We start from the raw sequence: 12148 nt of genomic DNA on the forward strand, positions 1-12148 counted from the left end.
GCCACAACAGGGCTCACGTAAAACCAACACATATTCGCCACCCTCCCACCCCCAAGCCAACAATAAAATCATCCCCTTCAATTTGCCATGATCGTCGCGACCAGGAGCCAGGTGATTATCCTAATTAATGTCTATCTAATTAAATTACTGTCAGCAGTTAACCAATGGCAAGAGCCGTTTCATCGGCTGCACAAGCAGCAAGATCAAAAGTGAGCCTTTTCTGATTGCTGCATAGTGTCAATTGGCCAATCTCTTCTCCCAGAGAAAAAAAAAAGTAAATCAAACCTTTGAGAAGCATTTGCTGGTTGAAGTGCTTTCGGTCTAGTGAGGGGGTCTGTGGATTTCTAGTTTATGATAAATAGGACTTTAAAATCCAGGGACGGGAGGGCGAGCGTTCAGGTTCTAGAGCTATGCAGCTGGAGCACTGCCTTTCTCCTTCTATCATGCTCTCCAAGAAATTTCTGAATGTGAGCAGCAGCTACCCACATTCAGGCGGATCCGAGCTTGTCTTGCACGATCATCCCATTATCTCCACCACTGACAACCTGGAGAGAAGTTCACCTTTGAAAAAAATTACCAGAGGGATGACGAATCAGTCAGATACAGACAATTTTCCTGATTCCAAGGACTCACCAGGGGACGTCCAGAGAAGTAAACTCTCTCCTGTCTTGGACGGGGTCTCTGAGCTTCGTCACAGTTTCGATGGCTCTGCAGCAGATCGCTACCTCCTCTCTCAGTCCAGCCAGCCCCAGTCTGCGGCCACTGCTCCCAGTGCCATGTTCCCGTACCCCGGCCAGCACGGACCCGCGCACCCCGCCTTCTCCATCGGCAGCCCCAGTCGCTACATGGCCCACCATCCGGTCATCACTAACGGAGCCTACAACAGCCTGCTGTCCAACTCCTCACCGCAGGGCTACCCCGCGGCCGGCTACCCCTACCCACAGCAGTACGGCCACTCCTACCAAGGCGCCCCGTTCTACCAGTTCTCCTCTACCCAGCCCGGGCTAGTGCCGGGCAAAGCGCAGGTGTACTTGTGCAACAGGCCCCTTTGGCTGAAATTTCACCGGCACCAAACGGAGATGATCATCACCAAACAGGGAAGGTAATGCTACATTCTTGTTGGCCGCTGCTCCAGGCGCTGCCCGGGGGCGAGGGCTCCGGTGCTGTGACCGCCGAGGCGGCGACGATTTGGGTTTGGGAGCGGAGCGAAAGGCGCTCTGGTGAGCCCTACAGCTGGCTAGTTTTTGGAAAACGGGAAAGTGGAAGGGATGATCACCGCTGGGGTGGGGGCAATTTCTCCATGTGACCAGGGGATCCTGCTCTAGGAAGGTGGTCGGAGAGCCCGGCCACTCCACGGAGGAAGGCCAGAGTGGGCGCCCGGGCCGGTGACTCGGCACTGCTCGCGGCGGGGCGGTGAGAGGGACCCATCACCGCACCGTTGTACCGACGGGTAGATGCGCCGGTCGCCCACCTCGCTCTGCACCTGGGCAGGGATACCTGTCGGCCGCCCAGCCCACCTTACCCACCTCACCTGCCTCTCCTCCCCGACTTCGGCCCCACTTTTTTTTGTCCCCTACAATCCCTTTTCTAACCCAGCAAACATTCGCTTATCGACGTTGCGAGAACAAGTTTTGCTTTGCTATGTGGCGCCTCGCTTTCTGAATTTAATCTTTAACATTTATATTTCTGTTCTCCTTGTTTTCCTCCCCCCCCCCCTTTAATTTAAATAGGCGCATGTTTCCTTTTTTAAGTTTTAACATTTCTGGTCTCGATCCCACGGCTCATTACAATATTTTTGTGGATGTGATTTTGGCGGATCCCAATCACTGGAGGTTTCAAGGAGGCAAATGGGTTCCTTGCGGCAAAGCGGACACCAATGTGCAAGGCAAGTCCTTCCAATTAACACGTTTTCCTGACACTTATTTAGGTGAGAATGATTAATTAAAGCCTTTGTGGACTGGCTCGAGCGACTTTTAAAACGATCGGCCAATGACTTCTAAAAGGAAACGAGGGGGACAGGGGGACAGACTGAGCGGTGAGAAGGGGGAGGATTATGCAGAAGCTATCTTAATCACCCCCAGTTAATAGGAAGAAAGCGCGGCCTAAATAAGCGCCAGCTAATGGGCCTCACAGTGTGTGTGCGTGTGTGTACACGTGTGTGTGTTCTACGTGGTGAGGAGTTGGGACTGGGCAGTTCCGGGGGCATATGTAAACAACGTATTTCTTTCTCTAGGAAATCGGGTCTATATGCATCCGGATTCCCCCAACACGGGGGCTCACTGGATGCGTCAAGAAATCTCTTTTGGAAAATTAAAACTTACTAACAACAAAGGAGCTTCAAACAACAACGGGCAGGTCAGTGGCTCAAGCGCTCCGGCATTCTATCTCCTTCTCTCTCTCATACATACGCACCACACTCGTCCCTTCCTAAGCTCCCGTTAGTCAGTTCAAAGCGGCATGCTTTATGAAGATTTTTTCTTTAAAAAAAATTCTCTTTCCACCCTCTAAAATAATACTGAATCTATAAGCTGGTCTCCCCGCCTCCCGCCCAATCTGTGGGTTCCTGACCTTCCCAAGGAAAAAAATACTTGATGGACTTTGAGGAGACCCACAAGATAGACAGATTGTGAGAATCTTTGTTTCTCCTTAGAGGGGGAGTAGAAGGGCCGGGAGAATCGGGAGGGTCGGGTTTCGTTTTCGCCTGCTCGGCGGATCCTCGCTCTCCTGGGTGCAAGGGCCACCCTGCCGCCAGCCCAGCCCCACGAGTCCCACCGCTAGTCTGGACCAGCTGCAGGCTCAGGTCAGCCTGGCGCGGCCGCCCAGCCACGCGCACACCGACCACCTTAACGCGCCGCCCCGCGCTTCTCTTTCTCTCCGTGGGACAGATGGTGGTTTTACAATCCTTGCACAAGTACCAGCCCCGCCTGCATGTGGTGGAAGTGAACGAGGACGGCACGGAGGACACCAGTCAGCCCGGCCGTGTGCAGACATTCACCTTCCCTGAGACTCAGTTCATTGCCGTCACTGCCTACCAGAACACCGATGTAAGGAGGCCGGAGGGCTGAGCGCGCGGCGGGCCTTGCCCAGCATTTCTGGGTATTCTCGGTCGCCTCCGGTACCCGTGGCAATTCCTGGCTCGGGCAAGAGCAGCCCAAACAGCAGCACTGGAAGCTGGCTTTGGCACGGGTTTTAGGCACAGGACTAGGGGCGTGCTAGGCACCCTCCCTAAATACCAAGCCGCCGGGAAATGACTCCTATTTGTCTCCAACACGGTTCCTTGGCGGTGCCCAGGATTTCTAGGGCCTCTTCTGTGCGTTTTAATTTGGACCTCAAATTAGGGCAGATTAAAATCTACTTTTTTTGGTTAAATTTTTTTTCTTCACCTCCCCCCACTCCCTTGCACTTTATTCTTAGAAAGCTTTGGCATTATATATATATATATATATATATATATATATATATATATATATATATATAAAACAAATTCTTAAAATTGATGGATGAAATGAACAAACATCACTGTTCTGGGAGATAAAAAAGACATATACATTCATATATGTAAAAATATAATAAGTCAAATTACTTGGTGCTGTGGAATGAGTTTTGTAGGACTTGAACTTCTTCAGCTTTTGTAAGTTTACAAAAACTAAGCTGCTGGCTTGACTAGGAATGACATTTTTTTTTTAACTGAACTGAAAATATCAGAAATAAAAACATGGTAAATCAAAAATGATTTTAAGATGCACATTGTAGGTTCTTCTGATGGTGAGTCAGATAGTATCAACTTTTAAAATATGGTGAAACATTTAAAATAGGCAACATTTGGTGATAAATTCAAGTTCCTCCTAAAGATTTTTGTCTGAAGAAGTGCCATGTGTGTAAAAAGTATTTTGAAAATGTGCATTTGAAGCAGTTTAGAACACCTAGGAGAGCTAATTGAGAGCAAGCCTTTAGTTTTAGGCATCATTAATTTGAACACATAACTTTGTGACACTTTCTCTTTTTCCTTTACATCCATTCTCTCCATTTTTTCAGAAAGTGAAACTTTGCTATTTAATCAAATTATAGGCTCTCAGCCCCTAGAAAAAGTGGCAGATGCTATACTCAGTCCTTCTATATGGAAGTGGCGAGCACATCATCTTTTTTTTTTTTTTCTCTTTCCCAGATTACGCAGCTGAAAATAGATCACAACCCCTTTGCAAAAGGATTTAGGGATAATTATGACACGTAAGTAATTTTGCACCTTCCTTCTCAAATAGTTGTGGAATTGGGCTTGAGGTGGAGGGTGACTTGTTATGTACAAGGCTTTTGGAAAAGAATGTGTGAAGATAGTTTATGTGTGTATTCGAGGTTTTCCCTTTCCTTTTTGCTGGCTCCCCTTCTCTCTGGTGACCTTCTGTCCTGGTACTTGTGTGGTTTTGGTCAAAGTTTTCTGTCTGGTGAATTACCAAGTTGTTGCCTGCCTAGTTGGCTGAGGAAGCTGCCCTGGTTCCCTGGTACGGGACTTCTATGTAGCGCTACAGATGCTCAGCTCAGATTGTATCTGAACCTGGCCTGATTCTGCCTGGAAGTGCATGTGGCTCTGGCAGTTGTTACAGTTTCCTTGGCGTGTGTGACTTTTATTTACCCATTTCCAAGTTTTGTGTAACAACGTTTCCTGTGCAAGTTTACTATGGATGGAATAAGTGTGCACTCACTAAAGGCCAGTTTATGAGAACCACTGCTACAGTCATCTCAGGCTTTAGGAAGAACTCAGGTGCCCTTGCTGAGTATTACTTGTAAGCCTCTAAAGAAAAATATTTCCTTTGTATCTAGGAACATGTTGGTTCCCTTTTCTCTAAACTCCCTTGTCTATCTCCATTTGTTTTCTATCAAAAGACTGTTCTCTGGGGTCAACAGTAGGTGTAAACTGAATGTTTCCTGGGCTTGTTCTAGCATTGTCACTTAGGAGCCAGGCACAGTGCCTGAGTTCAGATAGTGTTATACTGTAAAAATCTAAATCTGGATTGGGGGTTCTCTACTGTTTTTCTGACCATATAGGGAAGGGTATATGAATGTTAATTTGACAGCTTGCATGGAGTGCTTGAGATCAAGCTATAGAGTTGAAGCTATCTTTAACTAGGAATAGATTAAAAGTGTGGAGAAATAGAGAAATGGGCTGCCTGTATTCCATCTCTAGGCAGATAGCAACCTTCTCAACTGATATAGCAAACTCAAAAGAGAATCATTGATGTTACTACCTATAATCATTTTATGCAGCTCTCAAAAGTAGTCCAGAGGAAGCAAGCCTCTTAATAGGATTCCCTAGCATAAAAACTTGGCTACTGTAGTCCTCAACAACCTAAAAAGGTGGGCCCAGCACAGTGGAAAGTGTGTGGCCCAGGAGACCAGAGATGTTGGAGGAAAGTGCTGTAGATTTTGAGCTTTTAATTCTGTTGTGAACATCTGTTCAAAAGCATTTTATTTTACACAAATCAATTCGGTAATCCCAGGTGGGTTGGGACCTGGATGGGTATCTAAACTGTATCTTTTGCAGACTGCTTTTTTTCTTTTAAAAATATTATGGTGATAAACAGAGAAGATATTTGCACCTTGCTAGTTATGTTCCCTTCCTGCCTCTCTCTTTCCTTATTTGAAACTGGAATTAAATTTTAGGAGAGAAATGTTGTGCAGTAAACAGAATGAACCTGAGCAGCAGCAGGTGCGTAATCCTCTACCTCTAGCTATCTTCAGTTGGAAAGCAAGTTCAGATAAGAGATTTTGTCTTAAATTACTAGATGTTTTTCATAAAGCACTTCTTTACCTGTATAAGCAGATTCCTTAGACTTTTAAAGGATAGGAAATAATGATTTACAACATTCTCCCTTTCCCCTTTTATGTTGGTTGGATGGGCATGGCTATGGCTCAATTTTGGAGAAATAGGGAGAAGCACAAATGCTGAAAAGCACTAGGTGGTTGCTTTGCCACTCACCAGGGAATCTCCTCCCAAAGGATTAAGGTCTGACAAGAATGAGACTTTCTCTCCAAACAATCTGTTGATTAAAGATTAAAACCTTTATGTGTGAGTTAAATAAAAAGGGAGATGTGTGTATGAGAAAACACTTACACCAATCTTCACCCAATCCCTGGTTCCCTCTCAATCCTAACAGGATTTTCTAGGTCCGAGGCCTAAAATAAATCGTTGATTATTCTACCTAAAGTAGTTCCTAGCAACACAATCACTGCCCATGACCTTGGGCAAGTCATTTACCTTCTCTTTGCTTCAGTTTCCTCATCTGTAAAGTGGGATAATAATGGTATTTAACTAGGATTGTTGTGAGAGTTAAATAAGTTAGTAAAGGTATAGTGCTAGACAACTGTGCCTGTACATAGTTACTCTCTATAAAAGGGTTAACTATCATTCGTGGAGGATTGCTTGGGGAGGGTAGATAACTCTAGTGTAAGAGTTTGCCTCAAAGTTTTTGTCAGTAATAGATCAAAAGCTGGAAGTATAATACTTTTTCTTTGTGAAAGGTTTTTGCTTGCGTGGATTGATGATTATTTTGTTTCCAATTAGTAATTTTTATTTGTATTGGTAGAGGTGGGGATTGAAGGTTCACACTGGGCAAACAATAGACAGGGAAAAAACAAACAAACAAAAAAACAAATACACTGTAGACTTCCAGCAACAATCCTTGGGTCTCAAAAGAATGGCGGTGGCCCGTCTTCGATGGCTATCTGAGCGCGCGCGCACATATACTCACAGTTTTTGCCTACGGGTTTCTTAAACACTGTTGCAAGAAAGGAAAAGAAATCTTAACAACCCAATGGCAGAAAGAAGGGGATTTTTTTTTTTTTTTTAATTTTTAAAGGCAGAGGTGAAAGTATCTTGTTTAAAATTTCACTCAGAAATTTTCAAAACACAGGAACGGTCCACTGGGCAAATGGCGCCCTATTCCTTGGGTAAATCTGCCTTAATTTGTATACATATGTTGGAAAAGTGGGACGAGACCCCCTGCTGTGTTCCTCTGTCCTGTGTCCGTTTGGTGAGAGAGCAAGGGAAGAGGGAAGCCTGGCTCTTGCTCTGTAACTCGCACGTACACGTAACTCCACGATTTATCTTGGGGGCCAAGCAGGTCTTTGACCCTTTCTGTGTCTCCATCCCGGACAGCAAGTTACAAATGGCGAGGGTGGGGGGAGGCGAAATGTGGAGGTGGTCTTCCCTTTTGCCCCCCCTCCCGAGGGACCTTTGCGCCACTCCTGGGTTATTTTTCTCTCACCTCCCCGCAGGATCTACACGGGCTGCGACATGGACCGCCTGACCCCCTCGCCCAACGACTCGCCACGTTCGCAGATTGTGCCCGGAGCCCGCTACGCCATGGCTGGCTCTTTCCTGCAGGACCAGTTCGTGAGCAACTACGCCAAGGCCCGCTTCCACCCGGGTGCTGGAGCGGGCCCCGGGCCGGGCACGGACCGCAGCGTGCCGCATACCAACGGGCTGCTGTCGCCGCAGCAGGCCGAGGACCCGGGCGCGCCGTCCCCGCAGCGCTGGTTTGTGACACCCGCCAACAACCGGCTGGACTTCGCCGCTTCGGCCTACGACACGGCCACGGACTTTGCAGGCAACGCGGCCACGCTGCTCTCTTACGCGGCGGCTGGCGTAAAGGCGCTACCGCTGCAGGCAGCCGGCTGCACCGGCCGCCCGCTCGGCTACTATGCCGACCCGTCGGGCTGGGGCGCGCGCAGCCCCCCGCAGTACTGCGGCGCCAAGTCGGGCTCCGTGCTGCCCTGCTGGCCCAACAGCGCCGCGGCCGCCGCGCGCATGGCCGGTGCCAACCCCTACCTGGGCGAGGAGGCCGAAGGCCTGGCGGCCGAGCGCTCGCCGCTGCCTCCTGGAGCCGCTGAGGACGCCAAGCCCAAGGACCTGTCTGACTCCAGCTGGATCGAGACGCCCTCTTCCATCAAGTCCATCGACTCGAGCGACTCGGGGATTTACGAGCAGGCCAAGCGGAGGCGGATCTCGCCCGCGGACACGCCGGTGTCCGAGAGCTCGTCCCCGCTTAAGAGCGAGGTGCTGGCCCAGCGGGACTGCGAGAAGAACTGCGCCAAGGACATAGGCGGCTACTACGGCTTCTACTCGCACAGCTAGGCCGCCGCTGCCCGCCCTGGCCCCGCTACCCGCCGCGGCCCGGACCCCAGCCTGCCCCTCACAGTTCCTCCCCAGGCCCCACCCTGCGCATCTCCTCATCCTCATTTCATTTGACCCTCGATTACCGTCTGCAGCGAATAAATGCAGGTCTCCGAATAAATGCAGTTAAAGTGATTTTTAACTTTTTTTTTTTTCTTTTTGCACAGCAGTCACTGCAATTAGCTCACCGACCTTCAACTTTGCTGTAAACCTTTTCATTTTCCTACTTTCTCTCCTGTGAAATTATCCTCCAAACAATCCTCCTCCCTCTTGTCTTTTTCTCACCCCATCCTCTTTCTTGTAATGGAACTCTTCACCTTTAGGAGACCTGGGCAGTCCTGTCAGGCAGCAGCGATTCCGACACTCCAAGTCTCGGGCCTCCCCATTAACCATAGGATGTTGACTCTAGAACCTGGACCCACCCAGTGCGTCCTTCCTTATTCCCGAGTGGATGGATGGATGGATGGATGGTAGGGATGTTAATACTTTTAGTGGAACAAAGCCTGTGAAAAGATTGTACATAGTGTTAATTTATTGTAACGAATGGCTAGTTTTTATTCTCATTGTCGAGGCACAAAACCAGTTCATGCTTAACCTTTTACTTTTTTTCCCTTTTCTTTCTTTTCTTCTCTTCTTTAATTATTTAATAATAGTTCTTTTTTTTTTTTTTGCGAGATAACAATATTCTAAGAGGCTCTGGAAACTTGAAACACTCATAGATAGTAATAGATTTCTCACTTCTCAATCCGTTGCATGAAATAATTAGTTTGTGCCCTATGCCCACAAAATAGCTAAGGAGAATCCACCCAAACACCTGTAAAGGATAGGTGTCTGTTCATAGGCAAGTCGATTATGTGGCATGGTGCCTGCAGAGCTAAGTTAACTGGAGTTGTATGTTTTCCCTTCATTACTTTTAAATAGAATAGTTCACATCAGCAATATTATTTTGCCTTATTTGTTTTTCCCCAAAGTGCCAAATCCATTACTGGTCTGTGCAGGTGCCAAATATGCTGACAAACTGTTTTCGAATTATCTTTTCAGTCCCCCCTCCACCACCTTTATATGCTGTAAATCTTTGTATGAATACTCTACTAATAATATAGATAACTGAGTTGTTGGTAACTATAGTGTAGTCTAGTGAAGATGAATTGTGTGAGGTGTATATTTTACTGCATTTTAATTTTGAAAATGATTTTTCCTCCCCATCTAGAAACAGCTGAAATCTGACTTCCTTGGGAAAGCACTAGCATTAATGCGAGTAAAACTGATTTTTTCCCCCCTCTTAGTCTTGTTATATTTGATAAGGAGCATTAATCCCCCTGGAAATAGATTAGTAAAATTTCTAATGTTGTGTAGCAAGCCTATACTTTTTTTTTTGTTATTTTAAAATTAATGTGAAATATGCATCATACACAATATTCAATCTAGATTCCAGTTCACGGGGGGAATTTTTTCCTAATAGGAATTCAGGGTCTAAACGTGTGTATATTTTGGCTCTTCTGTAAATCTAATGTTGTGATTTTTATATTTGTTTTGTTTTGTCTGTGAACTGAATAATTTATACAAGTATACATTCCATTGAGAAACGTTTTGTTTTTTGCTCGTTTGTATTGTCTGTGTATAACAAGTAAAATAAATCTGGTAAAACGCTAACTATGGTGTTTGAAAGCAGTTTGCAGTTCGAAAATAATTACTATGACTGGTTACTTTTAAGGGTTAAGGAAGGATAGCACGTCCCACTCCAATATTGGACAGTTGTATTTCACGGGAATCACCTCCATTTCCCGCTCCCCCTTAAATTTGTTTGATAAGTTACCATTAACTACTTTTTCTTAATCTACAACAATTACTTACTTCCCTATGTTTCAAGTTTCACCTCGCTCATTTTTTTCCCCTAGGAAAATGTATGCACTCTCCCCATCGCATCTATCTGATTCTCTCTGAAGCTGGAAATCACGGAAGTAGGAAAGGGAGGGTCTTTAACTCAGTTAAGAATTTCTTTAAATTCTACAAAGGCGATAGGCATTGGGTGAGAGTAGGGAGTAATTTCAATGCATGTTGAAATAGGCTGTTGATCGCAGCTTTAGACAGATGTCGAATATCCCAACATTTAATATGAGGCCTTCCTTGAAAGTGAGTGGCGAATCTGTAAATGCAAACGCTGAACGGCCTACATTCCTTGAGTGGCTGATTTCAGGGTATTAGGCGGGGTTCGTTTTTTTAACCACTGCAACTTAAAATTTGCATTGGGAAGTATCTGGGGGCACCATTCCATCCCTTGTACAGTGGAATCCCTGTGCCAGACCTGCCCAGGTCAGACCCCCATCCCTTAGAACAAATGCAGATATTCCAGCCTACAAGTCGCTGCGTACGAGTCAAGAAGTCCACAGAGTTCTCTCTCCCTTTATAAACCTCACAGAAAAGCGATTATTTTGGCCTTTTGTCTCCAAAGTGAGAAAACCCAGGAAGGAGATGGAAAATGGTTCAACATTTCTTGCTTAGTCTGGGCTGGCTGGTTACGGGGCTAAATTTACCACCACCTAGAGATATTGTCCTGTGTCCCGTTTGCAGGTTAACAGATGTAAAAAGGCCTCAAATTCCAATTAGAAGGAAAATTAGAGGGAGGGAAAACCGGCTTGCAGTCCCTGGACATTTCTGCCACTAGACGGCGTTCCTCGGAGTTGTATCTGCACAGAGAAAAGCGATGACTGATCTTCCTTTGTTTTTCTTTCTCCCTCCCAACACCTAAGAACTAAACAAGAGGCTGAAAAGTACAAAACACGGTGCATGTGTAGCAAGTGAAGTCTAGCAGTGAATTCTTGTAATCACCAATTCGTTTTCACTTTCTGCGACCCCATCCATCGCCTGGTCCCGCCGAGGAGAAGGCGCACGTGCAGTCGGGAGGGCGCCGGGCCGGAGGGCTGGAGGGCACGGGGCTTTAGGGCCGAGAGGGCTTGGAGGTGCGAGGGCGCGGGGGCGTGTAAGTTCCAGGGCTCCTAGGCCAGGGAGGCTGCGCCTGGTTCTTCTGGGTCACAGGCCTGGCCGCGGGGGCGCGTGTTTCCCTGTCGGGCCCAGCTTGCCCTTGAGGCAGAGTCGCCGTTTGAGTTTTTAAAAGAGTCTGAATCTTGGGCGTTAACGAAGCTCTTAGAAGCCATGCATAGATTTCACAGGAACGCAGTGCCTTGTACTGAAAGACGCGCTTTAGCTGATATTAGGAAGTACTGAAAAAATTGGGGAGGTCGTTTCCCTCGCAGCTCCGCCACCATCTGCTGTGTGGACTGAGTCAGCGTGAGGTAAATTTGCAGCTACGCGCTTCTCAATGAGGCAGTGTGCTTTCCTGTCCCTTTAAAGCATGATCATTTCTCCTCGCTTCCAAGAAGCCTTGGGTATTACTGGAGTGACACTGTTAATGTATCTATGAAGCTGTTGCTGTTCAAGGGAGCTGAGAGTTTGGATTTGGGAGGGTCTATGGGAATCAAAAAGTTCGCATCCGGGGTTATAATTCGAACCGCCTTTTTAACTCCTCGCGGCTGCGTCAGGGTAGGGGTCCGGGTAAGAGCGGAGAAGGATGACGAATCCTCGCCGTAAACTGTAAATTGCTTCAAATAATTTTCAACAGTGTATTTTCAAAATGAGAAAGGAAGAAAAATGGCGAGCGTGAGGCTTGCACGTAATTCTTTCTTGTGCCTTCCCGCCACTCGCAATCCGCGCCATTTTAACTCATTTTGGACCGCTCGGGGCTGAGCAGGGCAGCCCGCGGGCGATCTTGGGCAGAGAGAGGCTGCGCCCTGGGTTTTTAACTCTCGGGGAGGGCGTAGCCCGTAGGTGCTGAGGCCGGGTGGGAACAGAGCGCTGCGGCGGGAGCTGTCGCGGGGGCGGCAGGAGAGGCCGCAGCTTGGCCCCGACCGAGGCAAAGGGTCAGGCCTGACGCCGCCTGCGCAGCGACCCAGTTAAGCGGGGCACTTGGCCCGGAGCGAGGGC

The 12148-nt window shown here is 47.4% G+C and overlaps 1 protein-coding gene across 1 annotated transcript; it reads left to right on the forward strand.

The window, feature by feature from the left end:
* The first annotated feature begins 410 nt into the window (after positions 1 to 410).
* TBR1 (T-box brain transcription factor 1) lies at positions 411 to 8128 on the forward strand. Its single transcript, XM_007941842.2, has 6 exons — positions 411 to 1102; positions 1731 to 1885; positions 2234 to 2355; positions 2886 to 3044; positions 4166 to 4227; positions 7270 to 8128. Exons 1-6 carry the CDS (start codon positions 411 to 413, stop codon positions 8126 to 8128), a joined length of 2049 nt encoding a protein of 682 aa, XP_007940033.1.
* Positions 8129 to 12148: the final 4020 nt, after the last annotated feature.

The sequence above is a fragment of the Orycteropus afer genome, unplaced genomic scaffold, assembly GCF_000298275.1.
Source record: "Orycteropus afer afer isolate SDZICR_OR568_19922 unplaced genomic scaffold, OryAfe1.0 scaffold00084, whole genome shotgun sequence".
In the NCBI taxonomy this organism is placed as follows: Eukaryota; Metazoa; Chordata; class Mammalia; order Tubulidentata; family Orycteropodidae; genus Orycteropus; species Orycteropus afer.

Excerpts from the sequence above, each read along its gene's own strand:
- TBR1 (XM_007941842.2), top strand. The coding sequence starts at position 411 with ATGCAGCTGGAGCACTGCCTTTCTCCTTCTATCATGCTCTCCAAGAAA. Across the intron at positions 1,103-1,730 it reads ATCATCACCAAACAGGGAAG|GCGCATGTTTCCTTTTTTAA; the intron begins GTAATGCTACAT and ends TAATTTAAATAG. Across the intron at positions 2,356-2,885 it reads CTTCAAACAACAACGGGCAG|ATGGTGGTTTTACAATCCTT; the intron begins GTCAGTGGCTCA and ends TCCGTGGGACAG.